The sequence below is a fragment of the Protopterus annectens genome, chromosome 3.part0, assembly GCF_019279795.1.
Source record: "Protopterus annectens isolate FY-2018-M chromosome 3.part0, PAN1.0, whole genome shotgun sequence".
Taxonomy (NCBI): domain Eukaryota; kingdom Metazoa; phylum Chordata; order Ceratodontiformes; family Protopteridae; genus Protopterus; species Protopterus annectens.
In genome coordinates, this window is record NC_056731.1 from 471613466 (window position 1) to 471628181 (window position 14716).

At 40.2% G+C, this 14716-nt stretch overlaps 1 protein-coding gene across 1 annotated transcript in view; it reads right to left on the minus strand.

Moving 5' to 3' along the window:
• The window catches only part of MLH1 (mutL homolog 1), a 2895606-nt gene that overhangs the window by 1891406 nt on the left and 989484 nt on the right, over positions 1-14716 (minus strand). The window contains exon 7 of the mRNA XM_044064896.1: positions 13287-13329. Coding sequence (XP_043920831.1) covers positions 13287-13329 — 43 coding nt within the window. The remainder of the gene's footprint in view (positions 1-13286; positions 13330-14716) is intronic.

A 14716-nucleotide genomic window follows, 5' to 3' on the forward strand; every position in this document is an offset into this window, starting at 1 on the left:
TGTGAAGCATCCACTCGTGAAAGGGTGTAGACGTTCTGCTGAACATGTCTGCCACTGCATTCTCTGCTGAAGGAATGTACACTGCTTGTAGGTGGATATAGAGTGTTGATGCTAGGGTCCAGATCTGTATGGCTACGCTGAAAGGGGATATGACCTTGTCCTCCTGCTTGTCTATGTACCACAAGACAGCCATATTGTTTGTAACTACTTTAAAGGTGCCTGGCAGGAGAACCTGTCAGAAGGTCTGTAATGCTAAAGGGCCCTCATCTTTATGATATTGATATTGTCCCTTTGTCTGAGTGGAGGCCACTCTCCCTGTACTTTGCTTAGTTTGTGGTTGTGCATGAGGACTGCCCAACAGCCCATATCTAAGGCATCTGTGAAGAATTGCTGTAAGGGTGAAGGCATCTGCAAAGGCATGCCCTGGTTAAGACTGATGGTTGCAATCCACCATTCCAGTTTTTTCAGGCATGGTAGGAGAGGGAGCGAAGTGTCCAGAGGGTGAAAATGTTGGTTCCAACAAGTCTTGAGTACCCACTGAATCTTTCTCATATGCAACCTTGCATAGGGAGCATGAGTATCAGGGATGCCATGTGGCCCAGGACTCTCAGGAATTCCCTGGCTGTTAGTGTTTGAAGAGTGAAGAGGTTCTTGAAATAATGGGTGATGTCTATTATATTCTGGCAGGGGATGAAGGCAGCCATCTTGTCTGTTCTGATCCTGCACCCTAAGAAGACTAAGTCTTCTGTAGGGATCAGGTGGGACTTTTCCTGCTTCACCGTGAACCCTAAGCCTGCCATGGTGTTGGTCACCTGGTGATGCTGATGGTAAAGGGTGTGATGGGCCTGGTGCAATATTAACAGGTTGTCTAGGTATGGGTATATTTAAATACCCTGAGTTCTGCAGTGGGCAATCACTGGAGCTAGACACTTTGTGAACACCCTGGGGGCTGTGGATAGCCCAAAAGGTAATGCAGAAAACTGGATATGCAAGGAACCTACTGAAAAACGTACGAGTTTCCTGTTGCAGGGGTGAACTGGAATGTGAAGATAGGTGTCCTTCAGATCCAAGGATACTATAAAGCCCTGGCTTGGAATGAGGGGGCAAGAGCAGATGCAAGATGAGTGTTTTGAAGGTGTTAACCTTGAGGAAAAGGTTGAGGGCAGACAGATGGAGGATTGGTCTCCAAGGACCATCTTTCCTTGGGACCAGAAACATCCTGGAATAAACCCCCTTATCTGTTGTGGTGGTATCCTTTCTATGGTGCCCTGAGCCTGTAATTGATTGAGAATAGAGGGAAAGAGATGAAGATGGCTTGGAGGGGGTTGAGGTATCCCCTGGAAGGGGGGTAGTGTCCATCAAGTCATAAAATAACCTTTTTGAATGACAGAGAGGACCCAGTCCTCTGAGGTGATCTTCCGCCAGGAGGGTAGGGAGAGGGTGAGACGAAGGGACAGGAGGGTGGAAGGAAGTAGTGGATTTGAATCACAGTGGAGGGGGTCTGCCCTGGTCAGACTGCCTCCGAAAAGAAGTGGTAGTGGCACAGGAAGGAGGTCTAGGAGTTCAATGTTTCTAGGTTGCCTCCGTCCCTTAGCCTAAGGTGGAGCAGAATGAGCTGTCTCCTAACAAAGGTTGTCCTTTGAGGATAATTCCTATGGTATCTAGAAATAGGTGAAAATAGTAAATGTATTAAATTTTGCAACTCCTTTCCCTTTTCTTGTAGGAATTTGAGGAATTCTGCAGAAGCTTCACCGAAAAGGGCCTTAGTATCTAATGGAGCATCTAACAACTTGGCTTGTACATCCATAGGAAGGTGTTGGAGCCTCACCCAGGAGTATCTGCTTAAGACAGAGCCTGAAGCTGCAGATACTGAAGAGACTTCCACCACATCATAACTGCACGTAAGAGTATCTAGTCACCTGTGAGGTGGTGGAAAGTAGGGAGTGAAGCTGGGTCTTAGCAGGCAAGTCTGGTACTTGAGGTAAGAGAGATGAAGCCTTAAAGAGGGTGTCCAAAACAAACCTAGCCATGTGGGTTTGGTAATTTAGGGCTCTAATGGCAAGAGTAGAAAAAGTAGAGACCTTCTTGCCTAGCCCATCCATGAACTTGCTGTCCTTGCCAGTAGGGAAAAGAGAGGATGAGGAAGCTGTCTAGAGGATTTGTCAACAGAGACTGTTATGACTACAGGGGAGGTTCTTGAACAGGTACTGAGTGACCTGAGGTAATTTATCGAACCCGTCTGGGTATGTTGAAGCAAGAAGCTGAGAAGCAGTCATAAAGGCATCTTGAAAAGCTGGAAGCAAGGGAGGTAAAGCAGATGGGGAGGGCTGATCCATTTCTAATAATTCAAAGTACCTCTTGTTTCTGAAACATCTGAGGCCTGCCATTTAAAGTGTTCTCTCATGCGAGAGATAGTATTCCCCAAACAAAAATTCTTCCCCTGCAGATTCAGGGCTGAGACAGTCCACTTCCTTGGGGAATTCAATTTGAGAGCAGTAAGTCAGGGAATCTTCAGAGGAGGAGTAGTCTTCTTCTGATTCTTCTAAGGCCTGCAACTTACAGGGAGCAGACTGATGGACCTGTGACTGGAGGGCATGGAATGCCTTGAACTTTGTGAGAAAAATTCGCACCCAGATGCAGGTTGTTGTTCAGTATGTCTTAATTTCTGTTTTCTCTTTAGAGGAGTAAAAGGAAGGGTTGATTTAGAAACCGACATCTGGGAGGGTGGCAGAGCAGGAGTAGGCCCCTCCGACACCACAAGCCGTGGTTCCCTCTTGCCATCAGGAGCTGATGGCTGGTCTATCTCAGTGGATGTACTCAGCGTTTCCTCAGAACCTGCTTCCATCACGATTCAAGCTAGGAAACGGACATCCGATGGGGCTCTGGGCTGACATCTGCCTCGAGAATCTCACCGGATTCCTAAGATGCAGCAAGGACGTCGGGCCTAAGGTTTTTGGCCTTCTTCTGAGGTGGCTCGTCAGAAGTACCTACCCGCCCTACATACCTAATGCTAGTTACGGAGTCTCTGGTTCTCGAAATATAGTTTGAGTGCAGCCAGACGGCTGCAGAGTTTTTGCCAAAAACGATTTACAAATGTTGCAAGACGTATGGTCGTGGACCTCCACTAAACAAAATACGCACTTGTCATGCATGTCATTGTGAGGAATACCTAGTTGCTCCATGTCCACTATGATACCCAAGTGACTTGTGGGGGCCGTCTCCATATCCTGCAGCCTAGCCTATGTGCAGTTAGCACACACTTTCAGTTTCAAGCTCATCACATCGAGTTTTGCCAGCACCTGTGCGGGAGGCGGTTGCCCCCCCCATTTGGTGGTTTCTGTTATTCATTCTCTAACTGCTGCTTCCACCCAGAAGGGCATCCTTCTGGGTTTGAGACTGATTTACCCTCACCACACACACTATTGACCTGGACTGCTGCAACTACTCTTTTACTGCCTTTCCATACAAGCATTCACTCACTTTGAGCAAAATGGTCTGTAAAGCCAATTTGCAAGTGCTCCTTCCAGTTTAACCAAACTAAGTTTGTTCTGAGCACTTACTAGACCTTAACTTCTGCTTAGGGTAGAGGGGCAGCCTCAGCAGGACTTCTACTCCTTGTCCACAACAACAACAAGTCAAGTTTGTATAAAATAATCTTGAACATAGGAGCTTGGAGTCTAGAAGCCAACAAACTTACTCCCTAATTTAATTATATTTCTGGATTTAATTTGTGTGTTCTGTGTTGATATTGTTTTCAAATTTTAATCATAACACTAGAAGTTCTTTTTTAAATTCTAAATTTTCCAAGTATCCAAACATTTTTCTGAGGCTATTCTATCATTATATTAAATCTTTTCTTAATGGTAAATATTTACCACAATTAATAGCCAAAGCATTTTGTACTACATTTAATTATTATTTTACTAAATGTATTACTGAATTTAAACACATTTTATTGTAGAATAAATGCACCTGATTCTGAAAAAAAAATCACTGCTTTCATCGTATCCTTCTTAGTGTTTAGAGAGACTAGCTGGGTCCTATTTTCTTCACGAAATATTAAATGCCTTCCAAAAATGTGTCTCTTGATTAGATTAAATAACTACAGAGGGTAAAACCTCTTCAACCTTATTTTAATCTTATCATTACTTACATCCATTCATAACAACCTGCAATTTTAGCCATGAAAAAATATAATTAAAACTAGGTCTTTATATTCTTTGGATGCAAAGTAAAAAACTCACTCCAGCCTGCCTTTTATGTAGAATGTGAATGATGAGAATAACTGTGGGTATCAGGGTTCTTCCATCTCCATTGGGCTATCAGATCTTGTCTATTGATAAATTGACTTACAAATGCTCTGCTGTATGTGGGAAATGATGGCATTCACATCAGCTACAAGAATAACACAAATTCCCGGCAGGCTGTACAAACATAACTCAAAATCTTCTAAAAACTGTCTACATCCTTAGAAAGCTGAAAATAGAAAGATAAATAACTTTCTTACGTTCTATCACATATGAAACTAATAAATAAAATGTAGCCCATAAGCCCTCATACTTATTCTGAAATACAACTGTCTCTATATCTGTAGACAAAATACTGAACTTTGATATATTTAATGCTTTTCAGAATTTTACTTTGTTCTCTCTGCACATGTATACTGCTAACATTTATATGTCATACGCCCCACTGAACAACGTTGTTACCTGTATACATCATACATTAATAAAGTGCCACATACCAGAACCCTATCCCAAAATGGAAGCAGTCCTTGTGCCACAGATCTGTCCATCCTACCTAAACTACACTAAATAGTCTAAAAAGGCAAAACCAATGTATAACTAAATATTTCATCTTTTTTTTTTTCAAAACAAGTTTAAATTAAAATTGTAGCCTTTGGGAAATCAACCATCCCAGCTAATTATCATGTTTATAATACACCCCTAAGTGTCAACCCAGTGATCGGGGATCTGAGTACGCAAAGAGAGAGCAGCATTACTGTCGACCACCACACTGCCACATTGGTAAGGAAATCCTTTCATATTGCACAACTAATTAAGTAAGGGCATGGCATCTAGGTACAAAGAGGTTATTATCCCACTGTACTATGACCTTATCAGACCAATCATAGATTACAATGCTCTCTTTGATATGTACCTGACCAGGTATATGCAGCAAATAGAGTGACCTCAGAGGTTCTTAAAAAAGAATACAAGGTGTGACAAGCCTACCTTAGGCAGAGCGCCTAAAAGCCCTTTCCCTCTACTCAGTCTCCTATAGACAGATGAGGGGTGACCTACGCCTGGCTTACAAGGCTTCCACAAACCCCACACTTATGAATCTTTTACATAGTCAGAGAGTACCAGAAATACAAGGTCTAGGGACCTGAATTTTGTCTGTGACAAACAGAACATGCTGGAGAGGCAGTTGTGTGTCGCAGAGACTGCCTCTGCTATGGAACAGCCTTCATATCATATGAAGCTGAGTTCGTCTACCCAGTTCAAGCACAACCTAGACAAGTGGATGGGGAACATGAAATTTACACCAGACCTGGCACCCATGTCCCTTATGGACACAGGTAGCTTACAAATTCCTAGCCCGCAGTGTCCTATCTGGATGCTGGACATCATTATTCTTTCGGGAAAACCTGGCTAGGCTTAGAAAGGTCATTTGGGTTATTAGCCTAATAACAGTTTATGAAATCTATGAATAAACATCTTTATTAAATTATCCCTTATAACATAAGCAATCATATGTTTATATCAATGAAAACGAACCATATTAACATATTTCAACTGCAAACATTAAAAATCACATATAAATCTTCTATAAAAGTCATTGTCAGTCAACCATTACGTAGCTCATTCAATTCCTGCCTTCCCTTAAACCTCATTCCGCCTCCAAAACATCTTTCTGCATATACTGTTTCCACAATTCCCATTTTTTTATGTAATTTGCTCCTACCCTTTTCTAAAGATCCTTCCAATTCTTTTTCCTCTGTAACTATATTCACTATTTCTAGTACAGTTGGTTTAAACTCTGATTTCTATTTTCTAGCAATTGCTTTTCTGGCAGCCATTATAATTAAACTCACTAAGGACTTACTACATTTAAGCAATTCCGATTCTGTATCACAGCACAAGAAAAAAACATTTCCTTCATAACAACAATTTGCTCACCCAGTATTTCTGACAAAGCAGTCTGCAGGAAATTTTAAAAGTCTGCCAACTCATTAAGCTCCAAGAAAATTTGTACCCAGTTCCCTCTTTCTTCCTCGTCACATCTCCAACATTTGCTCTCTACCTGAGGACAAATTCTTTAGAATTTGCTTGGGGAGAAAAATACCTATGCAAACGCTTCCAAAGATCCTAAATCTTCTACACATTGTTGCATATTTGGGAGCCATACATACACACTCCCATTGTTTCTTTGTGAATTGCTCATCCACTCTCTCTTCCCAATTCTTTCTAACCTCCTCCCATTGTTTCCTACAGTTACCATGCAATATTTTCTAAGCCCTGCTAATTATCCCTTTATCACAACAGTCTGTTCTAGATTCTATTAAAAACTCTACCAGTGCTGGTCTTTCACTTAGTACCCCTCACCCATTCCTTTCTCTTTGTTTAAACTCCGATATCAATTCTTTATAGGGAAGGCAGTCTCTAGCCTGCAGTCCAAATTAATTCTTGGCCTCGTCCCATTCTATTATATTTCCCTTTCTAATTATTTGCTTCTAATACCTTGGTTCCTTTGCCAGTTTTCTCCAGTAAATTCCAGACCCCTTTTGCCTATTATCTGTACCCCTAATTGCAGTCATCCCTATCGACAGACTCTCCTTTCTCAATTCCTGTGTTGGTTTAATTCTTGGAATACTTTCTGCTACTTTATGATTATATTCTTTATGGTTATTGTCATTCTCCTGAAGGATCTGCATCCAAAATCCCAGTCTCTCCTTATTTCTTGAGCTCTCCCCATTCATCATCCTCCATTTCAGCTTTGAATTACAACTTTCCACTTGTGCTACGTATATGAGCCTTAACTATGTAGCTCTGAAATACCCCTTCAAATCAGGCAATCCCAAACCATCTTACTCTACTGAAAGGCTCTACTTATCCCTCTTGACTCTTGCACTCTTCCCCTACCAGATAAATTCCTTTAACTCTATTAATTGCTATCCATAACTTCTCCTCTGGTTGATAAAAATATGACTGACCTGGACATAAAACTAAAGGGACTAAAACCATTTTACTGCTCGTATCTTGCTAACCATATCAATAGAACAGAACTTCTGATTTTTCATTTTTTATATTATTTTTGTTTAGTCTGCTCCCACACATCCATAGCTGCTATAACACAATAATTTTTGATCCATACTCCTACGTACAAAATGATTCATTTTAATATGTAAAAATGTGTGCAAATATTTATCAATTTTTAAAACATTTCTCTTTACCACAAAAGTGTGTGCTATCCAGTCGCATGTTGGAATAAAAATTCTGAAGAAAAACAAAAATCCTGAAACATTTGTAAGATAAAAGTACAAAGTACACAGAAAACAGAAGTAAATCCATCTGTAAAATCCCTGAGGTAGGCGGATTCTACTTTTGAATTTTCTAGGACATATAAAAAATATATATAAGACTATAATTCCAAATAATTGCCAGATCTGCTGGAAAAATAGAATTTTTGGCCTGTATTTTCCAGAGGATCTTTCTTTCAGGATAAAAAAAAGTCTTTTTCGCATTAAATCAAAAAGCAGATTTGCATATACAAAACTCCTTTTACCATCAACATCTACATTTCAAAGGCCTAAAAAAAATTACAACTCTGCTTAAGCCAACAGAATTTTACACCTAAAGCTGCATGTTTCATAGATACCTGTTGCATTGTTAACTCTGTCAATGCTCAAACATAAGTTTTTGCTCAGCTTCATCAATAGTTACTTCCATTACTTCATCTGTAATGTTACTTGTGGATTTCCCAGTCCAAATTTTGAATGCAATGCCTCTGAGACTCTTACAGACCTTATAGTCTGTTGTCTTGTCTTAACATTCTCATTCATTTGTTGTACTTGTTTCGTATAGAATTTATTTTCATTTCAAAATGTTTTCACGCAATGATTTTCTGAAAATGAACCAGATTTAGGACTTGTGCAGAAGTTTGCTTTAGCTATGCACAAACATCTTATAACTGATCCAATCTAAGCCCCCATTTCTAAACTTTATAAACAATTTTTAAAATGATCCAATCTAAGGCCCCATTCCTAAATGTTATAAACAAATGTTTGCAGCCCTTCTATTTTGTCATTTAATACCATTCATGTCTCAGCAAATGAAAGCCAAGGAGGCTCCGGTGCCATATTCTGACACAGATTTTTGATAGTACCCTTTAAAGCATCACTAGTCTTTGTTCCTATCACTCTATCTGGACACCTTTCTTCTCTCAGCTAATGGCAATGTCCACAACTCGGTCATCATGTCTCTCATGCCACAATGTCTGATTTCCATCCTAAGTAATTGATGAAACCATCTTCCATCTCCATATCCATTTTTTATTAAAACTCCTTCAGGGCTGCTATAAATTTTATATTCTTTACAAAAATTGGCCTCTTCTTCACTTGCTGCTTATTTGATTTCTTCAGAGCTGCTGTCACTATTGATGTGGGTTGGGACATTACCTCCCTTAAACCCAAGCCATACACCAATATAAATGTTATGTGTGCACTCTTCCAAAAGCTACTACTTTACCTAGAGCTATAACTAACCATAAGTTACTCTTACTTATTCAGCACTGGAATTATACCCGAAAAGGCCCATATGCACTTGGATTCTATTCAAATTTATTTATTTATTTTTATTTTACATTTGTTGACCGGGATAGTCCGACTGGATACATGTCCATTTTCAGCTCAGGCCCGGGGAGAAAAGTTCCAAGGGTATGCAGATACAGCATTACATAATACCAGCATTACATATTACAAACAGACTATTTACAGTGATTACATAAGTAAGCAAGTTAAACAAGTTCCACTGGTTAAAGTTAATCCCGAGCGTAAGTCAGGATTAAATTAAATTACACAGTAGGCTGGTTAACAGATTTTTACACATTCCAGAGAGAGAGTTAGCCAGGCTTGATACATTGACATAGCCAGTTAAGTGCCAAATGTTGTTTGAGTCTAGTTTTAAATTGACCTAAGGTAGAAAGTAAGGTAATAGCAGCTGGAGGAGAGTTCCAGGATCTACTTACAGAGTTTGCAGAGAGTCAGTCACCGGCTGTGTTATTAGTTTTGCTAGTCTGAATTAGTAGTTTGTTAGAGGATCGAAGAGGATTGTTATAGGGGGTGATAATATTTTTAAGTGCAGGAGTATTGTCCAGATTACAGAAGATTTTATAGGCCATAATCAGTTGGTTATACTGGATTAGGCTGGGTAGTTCAAGCCACCCAAGCTGATTTAGATTGATGCAATGATGTGTCCTAAAAGGCAGCCCAGTGGCAAAACTGGCAATCTGGTTGTAGCAAATTGAGAGTTTATAGAAAGTCTTGTTTAAATTCAAGAGTAGAGGGGATGCATACAGAAGGGTTAAAAGAAGGTGAGAGCGAGCTATGGCAATTTTAGCTGGAGGGGTTAGGAAGGCTTTTAGTCTGTAAAGTGACCCTAGTTTTTTATTGATGGTTTTGATAGTTTGGTTAACATGTAGGCCGAATTTTAGATTATCTATGATGACACCTAATAGTTTTGTAGAGGGGTCAGGGGAGATTATTGTGCCATAATTTGAATGTATGGTAAAGGTGAAAGCGGTAAACCTACGTACTGGTGAAAATAATAGCATTTTAGTTTTTTTGGGGATTTAGGATCAGACGACGTTCGGAAAGCCAGTTTTCTATTGTATTAAAGGTGGTCTGGGTAGCTGACCATAACTCTATTGGAGATGTGGCCGAGCAAATCAGAGTAGAGTCATCAGCATATTGGATACAGCTGACTTTTGGGATGACAGTATAAAGGTCGTTAATGAAGATGGAGAACAGCAAGGGCCCTAGTATAGAGCCTTGTGGTACTCCAAGGGTGTTAGGTAGAAGATTAGAGAGTTTGTTCTGCCAGAGGACAGCCAGCTGTCGACCATTCAGGTAGGACTGAAACCACTGAAGGGCTGTAGTATCTAGACAGAATGTTTGCAGGGTGTGGATTAAAAGTTGATGATCAACCATATCGAATGCCTTGGAAAGATCCAAGAAGAGGGCTGAGGATATATAATTATTGTTGCGATTATGGTTTATGGTGTTGGTAAAGGCTAGGAGGGCTGAAGTAGTGCTGTGATGAGGACGGAAGCCATGCTGAGTGTCTGCCATAAGGTGATTCTGGATTAGGTGGTGCATGAGTTGTCTATGAATACATTTTTCCATAATCTTTGCAAGTGGAGAGAGTATAGCTATTGGCCTATAACTGGAGAATTCAGTAGAGCTGCCTCCTTTGTGAAGTGGGATTACATAGGATATTTTCCAGATGGTGGGAATTTTAGCTTCTACTATGGTTCGACTGATTAGTATTGAGACGGGGTAAGCAATAGCATCAGCTGATTTTTGTAGGTACCCGGCAGGGAGTCGATCAGCAGAAAGTGTAGTGGGTTTTAATTTTTTGATCAAGGTACGGATAAGTGAAGTGGTGACTGGTTGGAAGCCGAACGCGAGTAGGTTTCTAGGGGTGGTACTTTCAGGACCAGGGGAGCTAGGAGGTAGTTGGCCAGCTAGGGCTTGAATTGTCTCAGTAAAAAATCGGTTAAAACTGTCAGAAACATCTTCAGGGGTTTTATCAATAGTAGCAGCAGGGATTGGGGTTGAAGTTTGTCCAGGATGTAGTAGATTATATAAACCTTCCCAAAACTTCTGAGGGTTATTTTGATTTACTGTCTGTAAATTACAGTAGCATTGTTTTTTGTCTTGTAAAATGGATTTTTTAGTTTCGTTCCTGGATTGCCTGTATTTAATGTGATCTTGGGAGGTCTTTAGAAGAACACCATAAAGCCCATGCTTTGTTTCTAAGGGTAATTTTGAGTTTAGACTCTTTAGAAAGCAATGGCGCAGTTTTTGCCTTTGGTCTCTTTGAACGAACAGGTGCATGCAAATCAAGGATCTCAAGGAATTTGGTGTTAAAGTATGCTACTGCTTCCAATAAGGGGAGGTGATTTAGAATAGACTAATTACATGAGTTTAGTTCTTGTTGGAATTTTGCAGGGTCAAATTTTTATTATTTTTAACCTTTCTGAGTAAGGGTTGTTGGGAATTAATGGTGTTGTGCTTAATTACATATGTGAGAAGGTGATAGCTTAGGCCATCAGGGAGGGTACCAGAGGTGTACAGTTGGGGGTGACTATTTATGAGTACCCAGTCAAGTAAGCTTTCTTTTTGGTTGGGTTTACCTATCCTGGTAGGGGTGGATATGATTTGTGTAAATGCATGCAAGTTAATATGGGTGGTTGGGGATTCTGAGGAACAGTTGCCCCAGTCTATGTTAAAGTCTCCAAGTAGTAGGGTTTCTTGGGGGTAGTGACATGATAGCCAGTGCAGGATATCTTCAAGTGTAGATATATTGTTACCTGGGGGAATGTACATACATATGATATTAATGCATTTATTTTTAAGTTGCAATTTGGTGGCAAGAATCTCTGAGTTATTAACCTGAGGTGGTTGTATTACATCTATGGTGACATTCAACTCAGATTTATAGAGTACAGCTACCCCACCCCCCTTCCTGGAAGCACGATCCAGTCTGTGTATGTTGTACCCAGGTGGTAACACTTCATTGTCCGTAGTGTTAGGTTTTAACCAGGTTTCAGATAAACAGAGAATCTCAGGGGAGTGGACATCCAGAAGTGCATGCAATTCGTGTACCTTGTTATTAATGCTTCTAATATTGAGATGACAGACTAGGAGACAGTTAGTTGGCCTATTAATTTGTAGGTTTGTAGCTTAGATTGCAAATAGAGGGGGTATGTGTATCTGAAGTGGGTGGGCCAGGGTTGGGGTGAATATCACCACCAAGTATTAGGTGAAATGAAAAAAGATAGAAGCAAACTTTACTATGCCTCATAGCTTCACTTCCTTCTCATGCAGTGTCACAATGGAATGCATTATCAGTCACAAAATCTCAATTCTCTCCACCTCTCACCCACTTGTTGAGTTACATTTTGCTTTACAAGTTAAAATGATGGTAAGACAACATATAACATTTAAAAATGGCTTCAGAAACTAACAGTTGTCACTGGAATCACAAAGTCCTGACAGCTTATCAATATGGGAGAGCACCAGTCCCATAAAGTAAGGTGCAGCAATTTAAAATGACTGGGGGAACCGGGCATATGTCTAAACCGGAGCGCCACAGAATCGCGAAATCCCAAAATCCTGAAAACACACAGGATACCAACACTTACTATATTCCAGCACAAGTACATACAGAAACAAATAAAGCACAAGCTATATTACTGTTCTCCAAGTATAAGCAGGGGGACCCAGCCATGTGGGAGGCTGCACCCCCCCACACCCCCTGCTACTTAAATATATCAACTCCAAGACTGCACTTAGTGTAGTGAAGTGCAATCTCGGAGTTGATATATATAAGTAGCAGGGGGGTGTGGGAGGCACAGCCCCCCACATGGGGGGGGTGAAAGGGGGCTTGCCCCCCTCCATATAGTTGAAGGGTAATATGTTTCTGTATGTACTTGTGCCGGAATATAGTGAGTGTTGGTATCCTTTGAGTTTTCAGTATTTTGAACTTTCAGTATTTTGGTCTTTCGGGATTCTGTAGCACTCCTGTCTAAACACATTCAAATGAAACAATGCATCAAACAAAAACAAAACAAAAAACACTACTTCACACTTTAACATACTCAAAACAACATTTAGTACTTACAACTATGTTCTGCTGTTTACTCCTTAATCTGAACTGATTTCATGTTTTAAAATGTAATGTTGGACTAATATCTGCAAGTCTGTGTTTAAAATGCAACAATGCAGGAGCTAAGCTCACATAGGCAATAAGCATACTTTTACAATCAAGTAAAACTGACAGTGAAATCATTGCTAATTAATGCTAGCAAATTACACGTCACATGCATGCACAACAGGCATTGTGGAAAGAGATGACAAAGGAGTGAAATTCAGTACAAAAGCAGTGATGAGGAGTTTCTAGTGGCATGGTCAGTAATGTTTCACAGTGAGTATTGTGCTGCTTGTTTTACTATTATTAACTTACTCTGTTTTTAAACTAGTAGTCAGAACAAATTCTTACCTTCTTAAGTGCAAAACTAACTCCAGAGTTGTGAATGGCATATCTGTACAAAGAATAGAAAAAGTAATTAGTAGCATGTATAACATGGTAAGCAACATATGTGAACAAAAAAATAATACATGTTATTACCATATTAATTGATCCATGAGAGGACTCACCTCGATGCCTCATATGGCTAGATTCATTATCTTCGTTAACAATAATTTGGCATCATTCTCTTAAATATTCCTATATGCAGGAATGGCTATGTGCCCATGATGATGCATGCAATGACAAAATGTACTGAATGGGTAAGCATGCTTATCCCCCTTTCCCTCTCAGTTCATTCCTTAGTTAATAGTAAGGCAACTTCTTGCAGTCAAGAAATAACACTGACAATCTGGCCACTCTCCATTTAACAAGAAAGATAACACTACATGTCCACCAAAGTTGAAGCTGACGAGAGGAACAGCACATCAAAATGGGAACGCTGGGAGAGCACTCCTTGTCCATCAAGGACATTTCTCTCATAGATGAACTGATACAGTAAAAAATGATTTTATATTTATTATTGTGGAATTTCTATAGTGGATCCTATGGCTGGGATAAATCAAAAACAGCAAGCAAAAGCAGTGGAAGGCATAGGAAATCAGAATCAGAAGACAGCTCAGAAGTCTAAGTCTTACAGTACATTGGAGTACATGCCTTTATCCATTCCTGGATTGCCTATTTAATTCATTTCAGGGTCACAGGGGAACAATCTCACCAAATGCAGCTCAATAACCACATTTACAGTTAAAAAAATAACATTTTACATTTGCATATCCTATGTAGTCCACCCTTTAAGTGCATTAAACATTCTATCTCCTTTCCATCACTATTTTCCCTTTCATCCCTTCTCTCTTTATTCCATACCCTCTTGAATGTCTCAGTGGAAACCATCTACATCACCTGTTTTAGTAGCCCATGCTATGGGTCCACAACCTTCTCCATGAAGAAGTACTTCACAATTGCAGGGAGAATCTACTCCATACAATCCACTGCATGTCTCTCTCCTTGGAGAAAGGGACCCCATATACTAAAGTATTGGGTGTCACTGTCTGCAACATGACATTCTGAAACAAGCACTAGAGAATGCTATTCAGTGACTACATGAAATTCTGACCACAGCAAAAGCCAGTGGATGGTACTGCCTAAGAGTGGAAGAGGAAGTGCTGCTCAAAGAACCGTCTACGTTACTGCTGTGAGACCTTTCCTCACTAGAGCCAGGAAGATTAATCACCAGAATATCTAATATAAACCACAGCAGCTACTTCAGAGAAAACCGGAGCAGAATGTGCTCTTTCAAAGACCGAAAACACCTTAACGGTCTCCATGAGTCCATCTGACAGACACAGAAATGACTGGAATGGCTGAGGGATGGAAATCAAAACCAACAACTACCTGACCCA